The sequence below is a fragment of the Microchirus variegatus genome (assembly GCF_963457635.1).
Source record: "Microchirus variegatus genome assembly, chromosome: 7".
In the NCBI taxonomy this organism is placed as follows: domain Eukaryota; kingdom Metazoa; phylum Chordata; class Actinopteri; order Pleuronectiformes; family Soleidae; genus Microchirus; species Microchirus variegatus.
This window is the reverse complement of record NC_139808.1, coordinates 18307350-18330365: the sequence shown is the minus strand read 5'-3', so window position 1 is coordinate 18330365 and position 23016 is coordinate 18307350. Positions and strand designations below refer to the sequence as shown.

The 23016-nt window shown below is 39.2% G+C and overlaps 3 protein-coding genes across 4 annotated transcripts; 2 read left to right on the top strand and 1 right to left on the bottom strand.

Moving 5' to 3' along the window:
* Positions 1-888: 888 nt before the first annotated feature.
* On the top strand, positions 889-6881 carry mybl2b (v-myb avian myeloblastosis viral oncogene homolog-like 2b; the record flags this gene model as incomplete). Its single annotated transcript, XM_083892897.1, has 15 exons — positions 889-908; positions 1353-1449; positions 1659-1730; positions 1854-1946; positions 2341-2561; positions 2909-3041; positions 3231-3290; positions 3423-3629; positions 4038-4310; positions 4402-4544; positions 4626-4725; positions 4807-4917; positions 5618-5725; positions 5809-5940; positions 6753-6881. 15 exons carry the CDS (start codon positions 889-891, stop codon positions 6879-6881), a joined length of 1899 nt encoding a protein of 632 aa, XP_083749023.1.
* Positions 6882-8242: 1361 nt separating this feature from the next.
* rpn2 (ribophorin II) lies at positions 8243-19097 on the top strand. 2 transcript variants are annotated; one of them, XM_083891844.1, is made up of 18 exons: positions 8243-8309; positions 8592-8782; positions 8882-8977; positions 10595-10770; positions 10862-10937; positions 11079-11213; positions 11423-11599; positions 11690-11808; positions 12725-12830; positions 13203-13294; positions 13396-13510; positions 13975-14169; positions 14955-15041; positions 15139-15234; positions 15687-15762; positions 16179-16308; positions 17463-17558; positions 18429-19097. In XM_083891844.1, exons 1-17 carry the CDS (start codon positions 8297-8299, stop codon positions 17512-17514), a joined length of 1932 nt encoding a protein of 643 aa, XP_083747970.1. In that variant the 5' UTR covers positions 8243-8296; the 3' UTR covers positions 17515-17558; positions 18429-19097. The 2 variants fall into 2 exon arrangements, with proteins under 2 accessions (XP_083747970.1, XP_083747971.1); XM_083891845.1 differs by lacking the exon at positions 17463-17558.
* A 373-nt stretch (positions 19098-19470) lies between these two features.
* On the bottom strand, positions 19471-23016 carry ghrh (growth hormone releasing hormone; the record flags this gene model as incomplete). The annotated part of the gene is made up of 5 exons (XM_083891945.1): positions 19471-19546; positions 20374-20499; positions 21335-21439; positions 21712-21816; positions 22937-23016. The coding sequence occupies 5 exons, from the start codon at positions 23014-23016 to the stop codon at positions 19471-19473; spliced, it is 492 nt and encodes a 163-aa protein (XP_083748071.1).

Genomic DNA, 23016 nt, shown 5'->3' with positions numbered 1-23016 from the left:
TTATGTTGCCATAACAGGTCCATTTGCAATGTCACACAAAACACAGGGGAAAACAAAGACGTGTAATAAATACAGTTAATCGCATCATACAATTTGACACTATGCAATGAACCACACAAAACAATTACAGGAAAGAGAAAATTCATATCACCATATGACATTTAAAAACAATTAAACTATTCATTTGTTACTCTTTTAAAAATGTATTGGATATATCTTCAAATTATCACAACTTAGCAGGAAAAAAGATGTGGAACTGCATATAGCTACACCTTATGGATTCCAAAATATCAGTAACATAACAAAATATACAAACATTTTAAAACACAAGTAATTAGAAAAAAAGAAACACAATATAATGTAATTGACCATAAACGATATGAGAGAACATGTATTTAATTCATGTATTTGTTTGTTATTTTATTTTCCATTGTTTTAGTAAAATAAATTTAATGTGTGTCGTATTAAATTTGTTTGTGAAATATTATGTCGTAATGTGCGTAATGTTCAATAAATAATAAAAAAAAAAAGTTTGAGAAGCACTAGTCTGCGCACGCGCTGCACTGAACCTTTTACTTTGAAAGCGCCCGCCGGAAGTTTTATTGAGCGTATGCGCACACCACTTGCGCAACTACGTCACTGTCCGGTGACTACGCCAGAGAAGGGCGCGAGATAGAAATCCAGGAGCGCGGAGAAGCATCCTGGCTCTCTGCTCCAGCTGGAACTTTAGCACTGAACACAGTAACACGGATCCTCCGTCACTGCAGTCTAATAACCGCGGTGTGGAGGAAACAAATACGAGGAAAACACGGAATTTACATCGCACATGACGTGTAACGGCAGCAGGACATTGTACCGTCAAACCGTCAACAACAGAAACAGAGGGAAATGTCTTGGTGGCCGCGCGGGTAAGACGTTCATCTTTGTTTTCTGTATTTGTCACCAAGATATAACTGCCCTTTATCAAATCGTGGACGATTTTAACGTTTTATTACAACCCTACGATATCAATAAGTGTCATTATCTGTACAAAATGTGCTTTTTGTCAGTTGTAAGTACTTCACGGACTCAGGTGTGGCCGCCTTTTTCCCACACTCACTAAATATAGGATCATTTACGCGCCAGGCACACTTTATATTAGATAATATGAAGTAACTGGACACTGGTCACATTATAATTTATAATATTTCAAGCTTGTGCTGTTGATGTTATGTCCAAGCTACAATTAAAACCAGATCATCAAGTTGACCTCGTCGCTCCCTGACTGCAGGGCGGACCAGTGGCTAGTTTCTGCTCCCGCAGTCAGTCTGTCAGTCTGTGTTGTGTTCATTCATTCCGTGTCTGTTTCTTAGGGAAGATGGAGAGGAGAACATGGTCCAGGACACCGATTCTGATGTGGCAGAGCAGAGAGACGCTGGCAAAGTTAAGGTGAAATGGACACAAGAGGAGGTGAGTGTCCTGTCCTGACTCGTCCTGTCCAACACATTTGCATGTTGACATAAGGATTCACTGCAGTAGGACAAAAATTTAGATTGGAGAGACCATAAGTGTTATTTAATAAATATTTATGAAGGTAGATGATGGGGGTATGGGTTCTAAAGAATGACATCGGCTAAAGACAAATGATGTAAACATGGTCATTTTGTCTGTGTTAACAGGATGAAAAGCTCAAGGCTCTGGTTCAGAACCTGGGACGTAGTGATTGGAAATGTATCGCCGGCTACATACCAGTAAGCTTGATCAACCTGCTGTTGTTTATAGTATCCACTTGGTCCTCCTCCTTGGTGATGGGATGTCCACAGAAATCATATTGTTTCAAAGTGTCTGACACTTGTTTTGTTTGTTCTGCTTAGAATCACACTGAACATCAGTGTCAGCACCGCTGGTTCAAGGTCCTGGATCCAGAATTGGTTAAAGGTCCTTGGACTAAAGAGGAGGACGAGAAGGTAGGTGAAATGTTCAGGAAGCAATGCAGAGGCTTGACGTGTGATCCTCTCCAAAAGTTTCAAATATCTTGTCGGTTGTTGAAAAAACACCTTTTAAATAAAATGTAAATACGGTGCTTTGACAGACAAAGCAAATGCAGGACATTCAGGGACAAAAATGAGACAAAGGCGAAACCCCGAAAAATGTAATGTCAAAAGCAAAAGGGAAACGAGAAGAAAGCGCCATGCAAAAGCAAATGTAAACCATTCACAGAATGTATTCAAAGTTAGAGCTAGTTGGAGGAGAGTGACCTTAGCATTAACCTGAAAGCAACTGTATTAATCCATTTCCAAACCTTTTTTTGTTCAGTCAGATTATGAGTTGTAATTCAGGTTCTCATTATTTGCTCCTCAGGTTATAGAGCTTGTAAATCTCTATGGCAACAAACAGTGGGCAATGGTAGCCAAACATCTGAAAGGCAGACTGGGGAAGCAGTGCAGAGAGCGCTGGCACAACCACCTCAATCCCAACGTGAAGAAATCATCGTGGACAGCTGACGAGGATCTCATCATCTACAAGGCTCACAGCTTGCTGGGAAACCGCTGGGCAGAGATTGCCAAGCTTCTACCCGGACGGTAAACACCCCCATCAGTGCTTTAACTCGTCAGCTTATGAGATAGAAATTATGGTTCAAGTTTTTTAAACTGTGTTTGTATGAATTAGTGACGTATAGTCAGAACTGATGGCATTGTTCTTGCCCCCCTTTGTTGATGTTTGCCCTCACTGAAAATATTGCTGCCCGCATGGAGCAAGGAAAAACGGATTTCTGCCACTTAACAAAAAGCTCATTGTAGTTCCTAGCACAATGTTGCAGTGTGGGCTATTTGTCAGTTTACATTCTTGAAGTATCACTTTAAATTGTTGGCATTTTCTTTGTGTAAATAAAGCTTTGTCATTTGTTTGTTATATTTTTAATTCACAGAACTGACAATGCAGTGAAGAATCACTGGAATTCAACCATCAAACGCAAACTGGAAATGGGCTTCTATGCTGGAGAGGTTTTTAAACCAGAAGAGCTTGAGGAGCTGTTGGCCCGTGCTGATAAAGACGCACAGGTGGGTTATCTTCTCATCCTCAATGAAATTCATACAGAATTAAATGTGTCTTATTTAAGGTGCAAACATGGAATGGTGGGTGTTTTCCACAAATCTAAATCAACATCTGAGTGCCAGTGTAGAGAGATCTCTGTGTATAAATAGCTTAAACGAACTGTAGTTAGAATTTTTTTTTTTTATCATTCACAGGTGGCCGGCTGCTCACAGAAGGATGCAGACCATGACTCAGAGCAGAGTACACTTTCTTCAGTAAGTGATCGAATGTATCAATTTGATAAAACTGTAAAATACAGGATGGCTTTGACTTTGTCAGTAGAATGTCTGCTCTGTTATATAGTAATGTGATCATCATTGTAGTTTTACTCTTGCCTGCAGTTGCCAGATACACCAGTCTCAGCCACTGCCAACGCTACTCCCAAAGAAGCAGGACCATCAAAAGCTGACCTCTCTCAAAAGGACAACTCGGGCATTAAGCCTGAAGCAGACACCTCAGGAGAAATGAACAGTACTAGCTGGGTGGTAGACACCTCCGGGTTCCTCTCCCCTGCAAGCTCAGGCTTAAAGGAAGTGCTAGACATGGTAGATGGGGTAAGTATCAGACTTAAGCTTGTTGTGTAGTGCTATCTTTGGTCTACTGATGACTAGCGTTGGGTACCAAACTCTTAACACTACTGGCTTATTTTTCTCAACTTCATAATGTGAATATGTTCTGGTTTCCTTGTTCCATATAAATCATTAAAACTGATTCATTTTGGTATGTGAACAGAAAATGATAATTTGAGAAAATAATTTCATGGTTTTCCAACATTTTGGACCAATTGCTAGAGATTAGTACGCAGATTAATCGACTATGAAAATAGACTTTTAGTTTTATATTATTTATTTCAAACGAGCATAGTCTTGTAAACTAATATTGATTTTTATTTTTTATTTTTTTTAGTCTTTTAAACCATTTGAAGCAGTGACTGTCAGGTAAAATGTGTCTTCTGCTATTAGGACCTGGATGGCTGGTGCAACCTTGCAGCCTTTGACCTCCCAGAGGAGAGTCTGAGTCCAGAGCGCCACATGTTTCGTCTGGAGGGCAGTGCTCTTCAGGAGTTGAGCAAAGGCAGCAAAGGGGAGCTCATCCCTATCTCTCCTGGAGGGGTGACTCCGCCTTCCATACTGAATCGCCGAAGCCGGAGACGCACCACCTTGTCTCCTGATTCCAATAACTCCATGACCCCCAAGAGCACGCCTGTGAAAATCCTGCCCTTTTCTCCATCTCAGGTAAACTCTTTGACCTAACTCCTGTACTAATTACTGTGACGTTGCTTTTCAGGTCATGTGAAAAGGTCAACTAACACGTGTGTCCTTTCAGTTCCTTAACATGTGGACCAAACTGGACACTCATGACCTTGAGAACCCGTCCCTCACGTCCACTCCTGTGTGCAGCCAGAAAGCCATTGTTACTACACCACTGCAGCGAGAAAAGACCCCTCTCACACAGAAGGAAAACTCTGTGTATGTGCTTTCTAACCCGCATCTGATTTAGTGCACACTACATTTTGAGCGTCCGTGTTCATGTGTTTTATTTTCATGCAGATTTGTTACACCCAACCATAAGTCGGATCTGAGTACAATTCCACGAACTCCAACGCCGTTCAAAAATGCCATGGAGAAGTATGGCCCTCTGCAGCCTCTGGTTAGTGTCTGTGACTTTTCAGTGCATTACTTTGTACACACCATCAGTACATTAACACTATTTTCTGCTATGCCCCCTCAGCCTCAGACTCCAAACCTTGAGGACGATATAAACGAGGTCATCCTAAAAGACACTGGGATGGACTTGGTTGTTGTACGCTCGACATCACCCAAAGCAAGGCGCAAAACAATGGTAACTACACATCATCTGTAATTTACTTCACACTAATTTTGTTCTCTAAAACCCTAATAAAGGTATATCAGAGTATCTGTACATACTACTGTTGTTTAACTGGTGGAAATGCTGGACTGGCTCCACCCCTCCTGTATCTGTTTGTCCTGCTTTGGTGAGAACAGCCTGTTGACAAACTGACTACTTCACACATTGGAGTAAAACGCTGCTGTGACAGTCCTCCTTTGTTGGTCAGCATGCAGCTGCAGAGCAACAACTCTGTGTGAAAACTCTTGTCCATTCAATTCCACCAACCAAAGACATATTTGCCTACACCAGTCAGAAATGCTTTAGTTCAGTTTTTCCACACCTTTGCATGTCATGTATACAACCAATGCCAGAAAAGGCCTTCTAACAGCAAGACAAAGCAGCAGGTTTATTCTTAAGAGGTCAATTAAGTTCAAAAATGGTCCCAACACCATCAACACCAGCAGGAGCAGCCTGGACTTTACACAAGGCAGATTGGATGCATGGACTCATACTGGTCATGATAGTGTTGGGGACTGTTTCTGCAACAGTCTGGAATTTACAGACACGCTTCAGTCTTCAAAACAAAAAAAACGTTGGCACATAGACAAAAAACTGTTTTTAATTAATCACCTGTGCCCACTTCTGCCTGAATTGCAGTTCATCAACTATTGGTGCTTGTTTTAATTTGCAGCATCGCTTTCCAATGAAGAAAGTGCGGAAATCGTTGGCTCTTGACATCATCGACTGTCAGGTGTCGAAACGCAAAACCATCAAGCTTGAAGCCCAACACAGCATCAAGGCAAGTGTTGAAATGTTATCTGTCTGTTCACATACTTTGAAGTGTTACGATTCTTGACTTCTGCTCGTCTTTTCTGGCCACAGGATGAACCCGTCATCGGTCCTCTGAACTCCTCATCATTTTGCAGTAAGCGGCATGACAGTATTTTGGATCAGGGCTTCCTTTTGGGACCAAGTGATGGTGCCATATTTCCCAGCACAGTGTACCCAGTTCCTGTAAGTTTTATCTTTCAGCTTTAAAGTCCAATATGCAACATTCTACATTCCGCAACAAGCTATCATGAAACAAATTTCAGCTATGTTAATATATAGTAGAGTAATGATGTCTTCCTCTGTGTGTTATAATCAAGCCTCTGATTTGGTTCTAATCCTGCAGCTGCAATAGATTTTACTTTAAATATGCTGCATTCAAATTAGGTTGTTCGTTTTTCTCATGGGAGGAGCACATTTGAACTCTCCTCTGTTATATTCATTGCCCATTAACGTGTGAGTTTTTTGAAAGCTCAGAGTTCAGTATGTCCTGTGTACAATATGTAAGTCAATAATATTTAATCAGAAAAAAATCGTCAGAAAAGACGCAGTGAATAACGAGCTGCTCTGCAGTGGCAGAAAGTCGTAAGTTATGTTACCAATGTTATGTTGTAATGTTACCAGTCTGAATACACATGATGGCTTGTATAAGCTGGGATGATCACTTTCGACCCGCATGCTCATTTGCTTAAAGTGGACCTAGACCGGAAGTTCCAATTACCGCCGTCAGAAAAGAGGATTTCTATCGGCTCGTTTACAGCAACTAGGAGGTTTTTGACCATAAAAACAAGTTAATGTATGCAAGTAGACCTCCATAACTAACATATATGTGCAACAGGACCACTCTATGTGAGCTTTAACTTTGAACACTGGTGGTGCTCAAGTGTTACATATTGGACATTTTTAAAAGAAATGAATGTCCTCGTTTCTGTAAAATATTATGTCGGTTTTTTTAAATTTGACCTAATTCCACCATCATGTGTTTCTTCTGCTTCCAGATGTCAAAGGAGTGGGAGACCATTGTATGTGGACAAACTAAAGACCAGCTCATAATGACAGAGAAAGCCAGACGCTACCTTCGCTCACTTAAATCACACGCACCCAACCGGGCTCTGATTCTGTCCTGAGATGTCTCTCATCTTTCCACCATTATGTTCCATATTCGGAATGTAGTGTTGTTTTTGATGTTTGTACCAAGCATTTTTAATGTGTGAGAAAAGAACATGTCCTATGTAAGGTTAATACAAGTCGATCAGTCCCTTACAGGGTGTAGCTCTGTCAGTAATTGGAGAAAGAATAGTGCTTTTCGATTTAGTCTTGCTCCAGTGGCTTTGTACAGGGCTTGAAGTTTGATATCTCATTTTCACCTAAATGTGTATGAAAAGAACAATGAATGTAAAATAGGGGCGGGGGGATCATAGCACCTTTGCTATCTAGAAGACATGGTTTTTACATTGCATAATGCATCTGTCATTTAACAGTTTTATAATTGTGAAGAGTCCAAACACTCAGGTCGAAGGTCCATAACTGCTTTTGTTGTACAACAAAGGTGTAGTTTTGGTCGTGGGATGAGTTCAGGCATGTTAATACATCCCACCAAGCTCAATCTGTGTTTTCAAGTGTTACATGAAGACAGACCTATTGTTAGCTCTGTTTAGCACATGTATTGGATTAACGATGTTAGCTTTGTTTAGCACATGTATAGATTTATGATAATTTCAGAGTGACTTGAGGACATCTTATTAACACATCAAGTTGACTTTCTATTTCCTGGGAGATCAACAAAGTGACAAATACAACTGGGAAAGTTGTTTTTATGCAATATTTGATAAATTGAGATGCAATGGGGGCATGGAAGGTGTACCAGCCACTGATGGCAATGGTATTGTTATTTGGCACTGTTTGTAAATATTTAGTGTTGTATTTTTTTACTTCATCATACAACAAGTTAAATGTAATGAGACAGAAATCTTATTTTCCAGTACAATTGTCCTCTGGTGATGATTCTACTTCTACCCGATACGTAATGCAAAGCTGTCATTTAATTTGTGACCTAACAACGCGTTCAGATGAAGTGGATTCATGTTTAAAACAGTTCACCTCAGTGTAACAGTTGTGTTGTAGAATTTACCACTTGAAAAAAGAAAATTAACATTCTTTTGTGTAAATTATGTTTATATTTTTGTCAATTTGAATCAACATATGGCTTGATTTTTACCTGTGCTAATAAATGTACTAAGGAGTGCAGTCTTTCCTTCTTCTTTTCATAAATACACATTTGCAGCGGTGTATTAATATTTGCACGCTTTTCATCATAAATAAACTGGTAAACATTATTGCTTACGAGTCAATATAGAAATTGAACGAAACAAATCGTTTATTGGTATGACTGAATATTTACAAAAATATTAGGATTGTGCTTTAATTTTGAAAAGTGATACTCAACCGGATATGTTACGTCTGGTGACAGGTCGCTCTCAGAAACACCGGAAGCAGTCGTGGGTTTTGGTGACGCTGCATTAGACTCAATAGACTGCAAGACATGGACCGGTCTCGTAAGTGAATTCATTCATTAATTCTTTAGAAAATAGTATTGGTAATGCGTGTTTTTCGATGTTATTGTGTTTTATGTGCAATTATCGACCCGCTGTTGTTAAAGTAGCGCAGAATGAAACACGCACTGTGCTACTTCCCACTGTAACGTTAGCTTACTCGCCTGTTGGCTAAACCCGTCTTGACCACGGAAGCGTTAACTCCGTGAATGAATATCAATCGCCGGTGTGTTGTTAACTTTCTTCGATGGTAACGTGTGACGTGTCCCCGCTCTGTGCCTGTAGGACTGTACGGATGGTTCCTCTTGAGCCTGACTCTAGCCGGAGCTCAGGCGGTCACACCGGCGCACCACCTCTCCCTGGCTGATGTGGCCCGGCTACAGAACATCCTGAGCCAACCGTTCACAGACCTGGAGTCCGCGTACCACTCGGTCATTGGCCTCACCAAGCTCGGAGCGGCTGTTCCCGATCACGATGTAAGCGAGTTTTTACAATGTTAATGTGACTTGGCGCTAGAATTTAATATTTAATTAACCCCAAATGTTCCTTTTCTTTGAAACTCATTTCTATTGCAGCAAGTATGTCAGTTCATCAAATCCCAGCTCGACCCCACAAGTGTCGACTCCATCTTCTTTGCTGCTGAAACCAGTCAAGCCATATCTGGATGTGAGGTATGGGATAACATATTTTATCTTAAAACAGAGGGCATATAGCTCTATTCATACACATGGCAACTCAGGGACATTAAAATTACATTAATCATTATAAAAGCAAGACGTCAAAATCATAAGACATAAAAGTGTGATTTACCAATAAATGAGTATTTAAATAGAGGAATGAATTGAAAGCTAAGATGATTACTTGAGAAGTTAAGAAACGGCTGCAGTGAACTTTGATGTTTTCAGGTGTGATTTAAATGAGTCGAGTATCTGAGCAGACCTCAGTTATTCAGGAAGTTTGTTCCACAGATGAGGTGCAGAATAACAGAATTCTTCTTCACTTTGTCACTTAAGTATTGTTCGGCTCTGTATGTCTGTCTGTCTGTCTGTCTGTCTGTCTGTCTGTGTGCTTCCACACTTGCACGTGTCAATATGACCAACAGAGGTCACCAGATGCTTGTTGCGTTAATGGGGGTGAAGTCTGCCATCTCTGTTCTCTTGTTTAGTTCTGCTTCTGGAACCTTCTGGAAACACCAACATTTCATAAGGCCCACCACTTCATATAATTATTTATAGAGTTATTTTCCTCTGTTTTTGTTGTTCATAGATTCATTTTGAATGATAAATACTACATTTTTTATACATACAATTTTACATGTTAACATACATATTAAAACTTTTGAAATGTAAAAATGCTGTGAAATATCATTATTGTGATATCAAGGTGGAATATTGTGATATCATTTTAAGATCATATTTCCCACCCTTTACTGAACAGTTTTCAGCGAAATGTAGGACTTATTTTCGCTTGACCGGCCCCCTACTGACCAGACAAGATGCTCACTGGCCCTGGATCATTTGAGTTTGAGTCCCCCATCTTTTAGTGTTACACTGGCTCCCACACAGCTCTAGAATATATTTTGAAATTCTGCCACAGGTCTACAAATCACTAATTGATTTGGGTCCCGAACACATCAATGACATTAAAATAATTTAAACCTAGTAGATCTCTTAGATCCACTGACTAAAATAAAGTAAATAGTGAAGTCTCATTTAACCCTTAAGCTGCACACAACTGGAACAAGATACCAAAAAGAAATGAGATCTGCAACAAATGTTATTCCAGATTTAAAAAAAAAAAAACGTATGCCTATATTGAGCTTTTTAAAGCTTTTTATTTCTGTATTTTCTATAAAGTTAAATATATTTATCATCTGTCATATCAGTCATATGCTGTTTTAATCTAGCTTTTGGTTTTCTCCTCGTTCTATTTTTCTAATTGTTTTAGTTTTATTATAATTGGGCTAAACTATGTTTGTGTGTGTGTTTTAATGTTTCTAATTTTGAACTGTTATTTAGTTTTTACTTAAAGCAAACTGTTATTTAGTTTGTTGTTATTTAGCACAGTGATTTGCCCCCTGTGTATGAAATATACTTTTCATACACTTATCTTCTCCAAATTCTCCAAAGCAGTATTATTTGTACAGTAAGTTTGGTTTCTTTTAATGGTGTTGACCATAACATGTTGGACTGATATTTCCTTTGATGTGGCATGGTGATTAATGTTGTTGTGTAGCGCAAACACCAAAGTACTTAACAGTTTATCTGAATGTTTTGTCCCCGTCATAGATCCCTGTGTCCAATGAAACCCGTGACATTCTCCTGGCAGCAGTGAGTGAAGACTCCTCCATGACTCAGATTCACCGAGCTGTGAGCGCTCTCAGCTCTCTGGGACTTCCTGTGGTATCTAAGGAGGTCATCGGTGCCCTGACGGCTCGCATCAACAAGGAGGACAATGTTATGGCGTAAGTACTGGTCAGTGAGGGCACTGCAGTCCTTGCGAGTAAATGATTTGACCATTTGATTTCACAACAAACCTGTGTTTTCTTTGTACAGTATCACCTCAGCTCTGCAAACAGCAGCTCGTCTCCCACAGCAGGCAGAATTTGGAGGAATACTGGAGGAGATTGAGGTGAGCTCTTTAACCTCCAACAGGTCATGCTATATGACAGTATTCTGAATCAGAGAACCATACAGTAGACTCAAATTAGGTACAGTATTTTTTTCTCTTAGCATGATTGGGTATGAACATGTCTTTGCTTTTCCCTTTCAGGATCTGACAGCTCGTTTGGATGACCTTGGTGGTGTCTACCTCCAGTTTGAAGAGGGACTCGAGGCAACTGCCACTTTTGTCACTGCTGCCTATTCTCTGTCAGATCATGTGGATATGGAGCCCCCTCTCAAGGAGGTACAGTTTGTCAATCTGCTTGAAAAGGCAATTAACACCAATCTGGTGTTTCTACTGATCAGGATCAGAGCTGAAGCCATTCAGTCATTTTTTCCAGGAGTGATTGCTGATAAAACACATTTCTAATGGTCAAAAGCTCATTTAAACCTAGGACAAGTGTGGTGTTTTTTAAGGTTTAGACATTGATGGAAGATGTGTTCCATTTGTAGGACCAGGTCATCCAGTTGGTAAACTCCATCTTCAGCAAGAAATCCTGGGACTCTTTGGCCGAGGCTTTCAGTGTAGCAAGTGCTGCTGCTGCTCTTTCCAACAACCGCTTCCATGTGCCAGTCATTGTCAGTGCTCAGGGCCCAGCCACAGTGTCCCACAGCCAGCCGACTCTGCAGGTAGACATGGTGGATCCGAACATAGCACCACTCCCCTGTGTGTGTTTTTTTCCGATTGTCCTGTGGTGACTTTCTCTATTCAATTCACAGCTCCTGGTCACCGATGTCATGTCTCAGTCTCTGGCTTCAGCCAATGTACTGGTGGAATCTGCATACTCTGTGGCCTCCAAGAGCATCATCCTCAACCAAGCACCCTTCACTGTTAATGAGTATGTATCGTTAGGGATAGCGGTGCCAGATTAACGTCACACGCTTCAGGCTTTTCCACAACGTGAAAATTATTCCAACACATGGAAGATAGAAGTGGGTGATATAAGGTTAAAATTATATTGTAATATTCCAGGGAAATTAGCAATAATGGTATTCATGGCCATTTTTATTTAAATAAGAAAAACAATCCAAACTGAGTGTTTTATTGATGGTTCTAAGGAGCAGCATTTACATGCATATACCTACTTTCTACTGAGTTGATGACTACCTAAATAGAAGAGCAATTATTACCTCAATGTAATATTTTTTCATTTTTTTTGGTTTTAATTAGTACGGGGGTTGCAAAGTGCGCCTTTGAGCTCTAATGATGAGGTACAATATATGCTGTGGTGTTATAGACCCTTTGAAGTAGTACCCATAGGATTCAGCAGAGGGTGCTTGTAAGGTTTCCTGCTAAATGCCGTGTTTCCTTCATGGTTTGATTTGGTACAGTATGGTACAGTTTGGAAGCCCTGGCTCAGGCTTGCGCCTTCGACTAATAACAGTACCTTTTACTTCGGAGTTTATATTGGTACTGTTCCGAATGGAAACACTAAAAAACACTGGTAAAGACAGCAGCAACAGTACCTTGGACATGCAAGCCTACATGCGGGAGACTCTGTGACGCTCAGTTGTTATTAGGCCTGGACAGCACTACAACAGTGCTCTCACATAGCAGATTAATAAAAGCCAAATAAACGACAGACAAGAAACAATAAAAAGTACAAGGAATAAAAAGTACAATAAGCAAGATGGTTTGGCTTTCAGCCGTGCTCGTGTTGTAGTGAAGACAACACACTGTGGACCTTAGTCATTGCTGTTTGCGTTTGCTTCAACCTACACTTTATCATTATTATATTTCCTCTTTCTTTTCAGTGGCATCTTTGAACTGAACTTCATGTCCACCCATCCTGCCAGTGGATATTACCAGTTCACCATTGCAGTTGCTGGGGACACCCGACTGGTTGCTAATCGCGTTGAGGTGATTGTACATATTTAACTTTTTTTTTTCTACTTGCATAATATTTAAACTGAGTTTAAACAAGCTTTCTGATTTTTCAGCTACTTAAATATTAATATTTTTAGTTTATTTGCTCTGTATAAAAAAGAATTAAATTGAATGTTTATTTACATTCAGTAGAAAAGGATTTCAATAGTAATGGTATTAAGTCAATAATTAAACCCCAGGCAAAACATGCAAGGGTGAGAAAAATCAATCGATATCTATTCTGGACAATACAGATCATCAGTTTGGTCTTTTTAGATGACGAAGAAAAGTTATGTCAGTAAAAATGTGCTTTTATACTTCCACTACAGCATGAGTGATTTATCTTGTGACTGTGTCCACTTGCAGCTTAAAGTAAAGGTGTCCACTGAGGTGGCAATCAGCAACATGGACCTCTCCGTGGTGGATAAGGACCAGAGCATCGGCACAAAGACCACCAGGTTAAAAAAAAAAAGAGAGAACTTTGACCAATCAGTCAGTTTTCCTGGAATCTGAGTGGAATTTCACTTTTTTGTTGTTTGTTTGCTTGTTTTTAAATCAGGGTGGACTATCCTTCCAAAGCCAAGATCCCCTTCACTGCAGACAGCCACCAGAACTTTGCCATGTCTTTCCAGTTGGTTGACGTCAACACTGGAGTGGAGCTAACTCCTCACCAGGTATATAATAATCACACATCAGCAGTCTGAGCAGAGTTGCAGACTACACCTGCTTTTCATAGTCACATTTGTGACCAGTACTCATGAAAACAATCCACTGTGACTTGGGGCTGGGAAACATGGATATTATATCAATATTGTATATATATTGTCACATTGTGATATGTTTTAAAGGCTCTTGCAGTGCTAGTATTGAGGACTTAAGTCTGGTATTATATTTCTGATATCAAATTCAAAAAATGCTTAATCAAACATTAATAAATGAAAAAGATGCGCCAGATGTAATCTGTAATTTAAGGTAACGAGTGTATTTGAAGTGTGTAATTAATAGCATACTTGACAATAATGCTGAAATTACTGTATCATTTTTCGGGTAGATATTTCCATTTATTTTAGAGTAGAGCTCTTGTCTGGTCTTCATACCGTTTTAGGATGAAGAATCATTTACTCTCTTTCTGTCATAGACTTTTGTGCGGCTGCACAACCAGAAAACTGGCCAGGAGGTCGTGTTTGTGGCTGAGCCCGACAGCAAAAATCTCTACAAGTTTGAGTTGGATACAATGGAGCGTAAATCTGAGTTTGACTCCATCTCTGGTACCTACTCCCTGTACCTCATTGTTGGTGATGCTACCTTGGAGAATCCCATCTTATGGCACATGGTGAGTAACTTCTCAGAAGTCAGCCCCGTTTCACACATTGTCACTTAACACTTTTAATTAATCATCACTCAGAAGATCATAAGAAGTCACCCAATGTATGCTCTTTCAGTCATCCGTTTATATTGTATCATCCTTACTGTTACTGTCTGCTAGTGTTCATGTCTGTGCTACTTTTTCTTTATTTTTAATAATGGATGTACATTGAGGAGAAAGAGATTTGGACTTTTTATTTGTGTTTTGATAGGGCTGGGCGGTATGACCAAAAATATACATCATGGTATAAAATTCAAACGGTTTCACAGTATCTGACGGTATTTTTTTTTCCATGCATAATCAGGTGTTAACAGCCTTTTCTACTGGTTGAGAACAGAATTACTGCAGTAGATTAATTTAGGGTGGTCTATTTTACTGTCATAAATACTGTAGAATAACTCCACACTAGTACATATTTCCCCAGAAAATGATGCTGTTTACAAAGAAGAGCTACTCATAATTCTAATGAAGTGAGGAATCGGAATGCAAAGACAATTGCAGTCCAAATACAGAACTTTGACTGTGCAAATCAACATCTTTTATAAAAATTCCCCATGTTACCTGCTGATGTGGAGGGTGCCGACCTTAACTTCATGCATTCTTGATATTCCAAGACATGCTTACTTGGGCTGTCAAAATTGCTCAAAAATGATATTCGAATATTCCCTCTTAAAAAACACAGATATTCAAATGTATTAGCTTACAAGACTCTGATATTGAGGTGTAAATTTAAATGTAATCTTTTTTTGAAGGCTGATGTCATTCTGAAGTTTCTGGATGAAGAGGCTCCTGCTACCATTCAGCCCAAGACTCTTTACGTGCCCAAACCAGATATCCAGGTAATGTATTGATGTTTTTTTTTTTTTTTCCTGTTGTTGCATCATGATATGCTCTGTGTATCTGACGGGAGTTAGAACAAACTCTTTTCCTCTGCAGCACTTGTTCAGAGAACCAGAGAAGAAACCTCCAACTGTTGTCTCCAACACCTTCACTGCACTCATCCTGTCTCCCTTTCTGCTTCTGCTCATCCTGGTAATAATTTCAACTGTGTTGTTTTGAATTTTTGGTGTCAGCTAAACTAGAGCAACTACTATATGGAAATAATTGATTAATCATTTATCAAATGTAAGGGCAAACAAAAAAAACTCAACTAAACTTCCTACACCATTAATTAAAACAATTTAAATAGCACATTAATCTTTGTAATTGCTGTTGTATTCACAGTGGCTCTTCAGTAGGAAGCCGTCATACACAATGAATGAAGCTGCAGTACAGCATGAATAAAATGCATATTTTAATTAGAAATTACAAAAGATATGAGGTATTTATTCCCTGGCATTTACAGTACTTAGTGATGGTCATTGTTATAGTGGTTCAGTGTATTATATGTTAGGCTGTAAACACTTTTTCAGCCCCTTTTGTTCGCAGCTCTTGAAGGGAATGAGAATCACATTGTTGTTTTTTGTTCACCCTCTCCTCTTCAGTGGTTTAAGCTCGGAGCAAACATCTCCAACTTCAGCCTCGCTCCCAGCACCATTCTCTTCCATGTAGGACACGCAGGTCAGTCCCCCCGTCTTTTAAAAATGTTTCTCACACATGTGATTATTTCACAGCCCTCTTCATCTGCTGCTGATCCAGCAGTGTTTGACACTGCGCGTCATTATCATAATTAATTTCAGTCATGTATTATTCATGACGTTCTGTAGATTAAGTCTTTCCAGTCCATTTCTACCTAAGTGGTGCAAAAACTTTAATAAGAGTTTCAGGGGGAAAAAAAGAAAATGTGAATGGAAGTTCTGTGTCCTATCTATCAATCTATCAATAAAAAACAAAGTTATATATTAAGTTTATATTGCATATGGCTCTATACCGGTTCATGTTCTGCCTCTCTCCGACTTACAGTATGTTACGTTCATTTGTAGCCATTTTGCTTATACGCTAATGCATTTTTGACCCGTGTTGACCTGTAATTTCAGCCTTGCTGGGCCTGATGTACGTTTACTGGACCCACCTGAACATGTTCCAGACCCTGAAGTACCTGGCGATTATTGGCACCATAACTTTCCTAGCCGGGAACCACATGCTGGCACAGAAAGCTATAAAGAGGTAGGTCTCCCAATTGGTGCCTTACACAAATTGTATCCTAGAGGGCCCTTAATCCCAGAGAGAAAATCCTAGCCTCATTCAGACGATGAGAACTCGTCAGATTTGAGGCCTCTTGGGAGTTCTTCACTCCCAGCCGGAAGAAAAGTGGCTCTTCTATATCTGTAGCTCCTCATGTGGTCCCCAGAGACTGATCTCAGTGCCATCCTTTCCACCCAATAAGAGGTCTTGTGCCTACTTGGATCAGTGGAGATGTGAAGCAACAAGTTCGGTTAGAGTGATGACCAGGGTGGGAAATGTCTCCACACCATCAACCTGTAGAGTCCTACGAGAGCCCAGGAGTGAGCAATTTGGAACCTGTGACACAATCTCAAGACGTCGCTCTGCAATTATTCTCTTTCACTGCTTCCTCTTAAGATGGCCTGTTTAAAGGGATAGTTCAGGTCTTTTGAAGGCTGGTTGTATGTGTTACGGACACACGGTAGCTCGTAGGAAAGTAATTTCCCTATAAGGAAAAGTACAATTGTGCCACTTTACAATGTCTTTTAAAATCATATTCACTTTTTTTCGAACCGGAATTTAAAGTTTGAAAATTCTTCATCGAGAAAATCAGTGATTTTGTATCATAACACAGAGTTGTTGATCTGCTGCTGCCTCCATCATAAAGTTTAAATGTGGTATTTTTGACTTTGCTATTTTGAAATCCTTAACTCAATTATATAAGTGAATAAACAGCAGACCAGCAGCTCTAATATAAGCTAGAAATGCAAATTTTGTGCGGTGCACAAAGCAGCACAAACTTGATTTTCTAAAGCAGTGAATATATTGTAAGATACCATAGACTTAAACAGGTGCCAATTTGTTATTTGAGCCTTTTTAAGTGATGAGTGACCACAGAAGGTCCCTGCTGATTGGGTCAGAGTTCAGGGATCTCAGGGGGCTTATCAGATTCAGCCCAATGATATTTCATTACTCGCAGTACAACCACACATCTCAAAAGAAACTGAACTGTCACTTAAAACAAGATCAAGATTGTAATTTCTGATCACACAAATGTCATTCCCCCCCCCCAGCTAGGATTTCTTCTCTTCTGCTTGTCCCTGTCTCTTTTTTAATCAATCTGTCCACACCTCCGCTGTCTCTTACTCCTCTTTCAGGATTGCAGCAGAGCAAAGTAGTAGGTTGGCAAAGTATAGGAGCCTACGATAAAGCCCCCATTTGTAACAAACGAGTTGATGGTGTTCCAGGCTGAAGTAAGGGCGCCCTCGTAGCCTGCTTCCACAGTGCATTCTCATAGTGGCTGGCAGCGTGCATGACTGCGTGCTGCTCACTCATTCTAACACATCCCCCCCTGAGTGTTCACTGTATTTGCCTCCCTTCCCCCTGGTTTGCCTCCTCACTCACCCCACACTGTGGTCTCACACTCATGGTTCTGGATGTGCCATCACGTCAACACGTTGTGTGTTTATGAACCAAAGTGCGTCGTCTCAAATGTGAACATTTGTCTTGAGAATTTCTCTGTCTGTCGAGGAAGGCAACGACATAATGCATGGTCAACCCTTTACATGACTCTTCAATAATCAGGCTTTAAAGCTGTAGTGCGTGGCTTTTACATATAAACAAACCTGATAAGACATATCAGCTCCACACCACTGTCTGTTTCTCAGTATAGCAGTTTGACAATATTGTGGCCTGCACACAGGAAGTTATTTGTTTAATGTCAAGACTGACGGAGGCAACATCAGCATTGCATGATTTGATGGCTGCATACAAGTTGGAATAACACTGAAAACACCCACAAAAGAAGTGAATTCCACTGTTCAAAAATAACGAGGCAATTCAGGAGTTTGATGGGATAAGCGTTTCTCATCCCCACCCACCCCTGCGCTGCTGCTGTATAGATACAAATGCTTCCTCAGTCAGATCTGACACAGGGAGCACATTTTCAGATGAAGGACATGGCAAAAGCATAATATTGTATCGTTTTTGTTCACAAATCCCAAACGGATGCCCAATGATAACATCACCAAAAGTTATGCACTGCAGCTTTAAATAACGTGATAAACTTCCTCTCATGTTGCTGTTCACTAATGTCCTCTCGTTTTTTTTCTTCTCTTCCACAGGAATGAGAAAAAATAAAAGCAAGGCACAAATGATTTAAAAGAAGACACTGTCGAAGTTCGTTTTTTTGTTTCCAAGGAGTCTGTCATCAAAATCAGACTTTGTACATGATATGGCAGTTGAAGAGTCCAGTCACCACTTTAAACATGCAGTTTGTCTCTGTGTTGCCAGATGGAAGAAATTGAGACATCACAGCATCTCTAAGGGGGGAATAAAAAACACTCACTGACAGATTGTCCCACAGAGAGCTGTGAAGCTACTGATCATTGCACTTCATCTTCCTGTGAGATTTGTTCCGATTGTCCAACATGCCCATATTTTTGAAGTGAGCTGGGATTTTGATTTGTGGTATTTTTTTTAGTTTCTCATCGAGTTTGGGTTCATCTTTGTTTTTTTTTGTACATTCCTCTTTGTTTTGACTCTGTGCCCATTTTATATTCTATGTTTCAGCTGATAAAACACTGGCAGCAGCACCAACACTTGGATCATTACTAACTTTGCCAGCGTGTTCACCTGTTAGGTGGTTCAAACATGCAGCAGGAGCTCCAGTGTCCTATTTGATACATTTGAGTTTTGCCCCCCAACCCCAAGACAAATTGTTAATAATTAAATATGGGCAATTTGAGGATGTGATGTTTTTTGTAATGACAAGGAAGAAATAAAGAAACTGAGGGTGAATCCATGTTTCTGAGCTTTTGTTTAGTAGAAAAGCAAGAAGTAACCTTATTATTATTATTATTACCATTATTATTATTATTATTATTCAAAGACTCCTGAGCATACATGTGAGATCAAAACAATAGTGATCTGATGCCAGGTCGTTATCATGCCTATTCCAGGTGGTCACCCATGAAAACTGATGTCACGTGGCGTAAGTAGAAAGTAACTTTTCAAGTTTTTTTTTGCATTAAAAACTGCAGGGAAGAAATTATTTTAGCCACTTTAAAGCCTCCTCTAGTACAATCTGTGTCTGCTTAAATCTTATGGATATGTTTGCTGCTTTATCTCACTTATGAATAACCTTTATGTAAGTTTGTAAACGGTTCACTCTCCCACACCAGAGTTCAAGGAGGAAACCAGAGTTTTTAGCTCTTGACTGCTGCCTTGTTTCTTTTTCTCCCTGAAGTGAATGTGGATTAAAGATCGTAAACACCAAAGTAAAAGAAAAAATGCATTTGAATGTACTGATTAAGTCAGCAGTGGATAAAGTAATTCTGAGTGTCATGAGGAAAAAATATTTCCAGTGGAGTCTGCTTCTCCATTTCCCCATATAACCACACTTTCAAACCTGAACTCTAATGCTGTAATAATTACTTTACAGACATATAACATAAAAATTAGATGTTTATAAGGACTGATGATGACTCGGGTAAAGAGGGCATTTGAATAGCTCATTTTTTCTGGTCATGTATTTTATGTAACCTCTTCTTTTTTTCGTCCTCAGAGATGTAAATATGGTGCACCAAGCGGACTTTCCTGCGTGTCATTCCCCATCTCTCTGCCTCCTGTTTCCTGTCTCTCTCCACTGTACTATCATTCAAGGAAAAAAGGCAAAAAAATAAATATAAAGCAGTAATAAATGGAAACAGATGCACAAATTCATGTAAGTTCATTTTACCTCCGGTCACAGCAGCAAGTTCAGCATGAGCCTGACCTGCACCACATCCTCATAGACGGCCTGTTTTTTTAACGTGAGATTGCACAAGTTTTCTTCGCAGCTTTTAATGTCCACAACAAATGAATAAAAAAAGACAGAATTGTTTTTTATTTTTCAAATAATAGGTCGGAAGAAACGGAGCAGATACGATGACTGGCAGCAGCTTCCTGTTCTCAGCTCAGCAGTCTGTAAAGAAGAAAACCTGCAGGTTAGTGAAGGACTATAAAGGTTAAACTTCTAACTGTTGGACCTGCTAAGGGAGTATTAATTAGTTATTATTTATTATTTACCTTGGTCCCATGACCTCGCCGTGCACTCCTCTGTATCTGTGCTTGCTCTGGATGGATGTGAGATCTTCTTTGTAGGTGCCTTCATAGATGTCGGACTGACGCTTCATGTAGCTCTCGCTTTCATCTCTGTGAACAAAACGACAACAATTCATAGTGCGAAGTGTTTCTGGAAAAACTGTCTCAAGAGACACGCTTCCTTCAAGTGTTAATATCATATATTTTTGTCACTTATTAATGGATATACAAGTAAATACGGCATTAAAAGGTGGTTTAAATATCTTGATTTTTTTAAATCAATATTTATTCCTGTTGTATATACGTGTATAACCATGAATTTGGGACAAAACTAAAAGAAATGAACACTTAAAGGGAACCACAGTTACATACTCGTCCATCGTCCTCACAAGTATTAGTTTTTTTTCGGTCTCTGAATTTCCTATTTTCCATTTTATAATTATTTATTTCGACAATAACAAACCTTCATGTCAAAATGCATTTTATTTCACAATTCTCTCTTGCTTTGGTCGTGTTCCAACCTGTACACAAGATGTACACACTGTGTACAATGTGTATATACCTATATTTTTACAGCCACAACTTTAAAAAAAAACCCATTATTTAATATAATGTAGGGCTGCAACTAAGGATTATTTTCATAATCTGTCTATTACTTTCTCGATTAGTTGAGTACTTGTTTGGTCCGTAAAACGTCCGAAATGTCACTTTTGTCCACAAACAAACAAAAGAGATTCTGTTTTAATAATTTCTTTGTTATAAGGAGCAAAGAAACCAGAAAATATTCACATTTAAGGAGCTGAAAAATCTCCAAAAAAAATAAAAATAACTTAAAATAGTTGACGATTAGTTTAGTAGTCGATTAATTGGATAAAATAAAGTTTAAAATAAAAAATAAATAAAGTAAAATAAAGTGATGTCATTGCTTTCTTCATACTATACCTACCCCAGCCGTTTGCCCATGATTGTCTGCAAGAACTTCCTGGCTGAGATTTGACCCAGAACTTTCCTGTAACTGTTTGTAAAGATGGCATCAGCGTGACGTCCAGAGCTAAAACCGGAAAAGTGGAAAATTCATAAATTTTTTCAACAATAAGGAATAAAAAAGTATTTGTGTCTGTGTAAAAAAATGATATAATATTTTTTTCTCTACTGTTTTTACATTTTTGGTGCAGATATTCTCCTTAGCTATTGGACACTGACACAGAGAGATGTCTCGGAAACTCAGTTTACCTCCACTGCATTGGTAGAGACCAGCAGAGGTAAATGAGAACATGTGGTAAAGTGTCCTTTAAAGCACTGGGTGTGTGTGAATGTGCTAACCGTAACTCTGCTCTCTCCCTGGGAGGACTGGTGTCATCCTGCAGCTTCTCTGCTGGGTCATTGATAGAAGACGTCATCAGGATGGACGTGTCCCTCTGACCGAACCTGAGAAACGTCCCCGTCAAAAAAAAAAAAGAAAAAAAAAAATGCAGGACAAAGTATTCACTCTGATGTGTCAATGGAAGAAACAGCGAGTCATTTACTTGTGACGGAAAAAAGGGGGAAAAATATCCTTCATGACATTTTCTACAGCTTTGACACAGGACACTGTGATTAAGCTTGTGTGTAAATGCAACACTAATGTGACTAATCCACACACCTTGACCCCGTTTAGCATAACAAGTGCAGAGGTCAGAGCTGTGACAGGCAAAGTGGACGCAGGATGCTTGAAAACATCATATGTGACCTTTTTTTTCCGCGCAGACGCTGGGTTCACGTCAGTGTGGTTTCTGGGTCTCGCTACACAATAGAGTGGGAACTAAGGATTATTTTAATTATCATCTCATCTGTTGATTATTTAAGATTAACCACTGAGTTGTTTACTGTCATTCAAGAGCAAAAAAACAGAACATCTTCACACTGAAGGAGCTTGAAACCCCTTCTATCCGGTTCATTTTATATAGTTAATGATTAATCAATATTACTTGTTTGAAATAATGAACATTACATGTTTTTTTTGGCCTACTACCAGGGATGAGCTTGTACAATATTCTCATTGGTCCGATAGTTGTTAAAAAAACAAAACAAAACATAAAAATACACTCTGCAGTGATCAGTCTTATTATAAGATTGAAAAAAGACACAAAAATAAGCAAAATAGTGTAATTTTGAAAAAAAGGCTGTAATATTTGTTTTGGACATGACAAAGTGATGTCAAAGCATCACTCCCTTTTTTTTTTTTTTTTAAATTATTATTATTATTATTATTATCATTATTTTATACATATTACTTCTTCGTTCAGTTGGAGATTTAAGATTTTCTGTGTCACTAAGTAAAGCATTAAATGACACAGATAATCTGTAGTGTTTTTAAAATTAAATTTAGCAGTGTTCTATTCCAAAGAAACTTGTTTGCTCTTTAAATCTTGGAGGGAAAACTATAACCACAATGTGTCTAATTAGGGTGTACAAGAGTACGAACAGCTTAAATAATGTACTAAAAAATAATTTTATGGTTAAAAAAAAAGAGGAAGTGAGTAAATCCAGTAAATGTGCGAGGACTTACCTGATGGATGGGTAGAGTGGGGAGCCTGATAAAGACATGACCAGGCAACAGAACAGCAGCAGTGCAGCTTTGTCCATCAT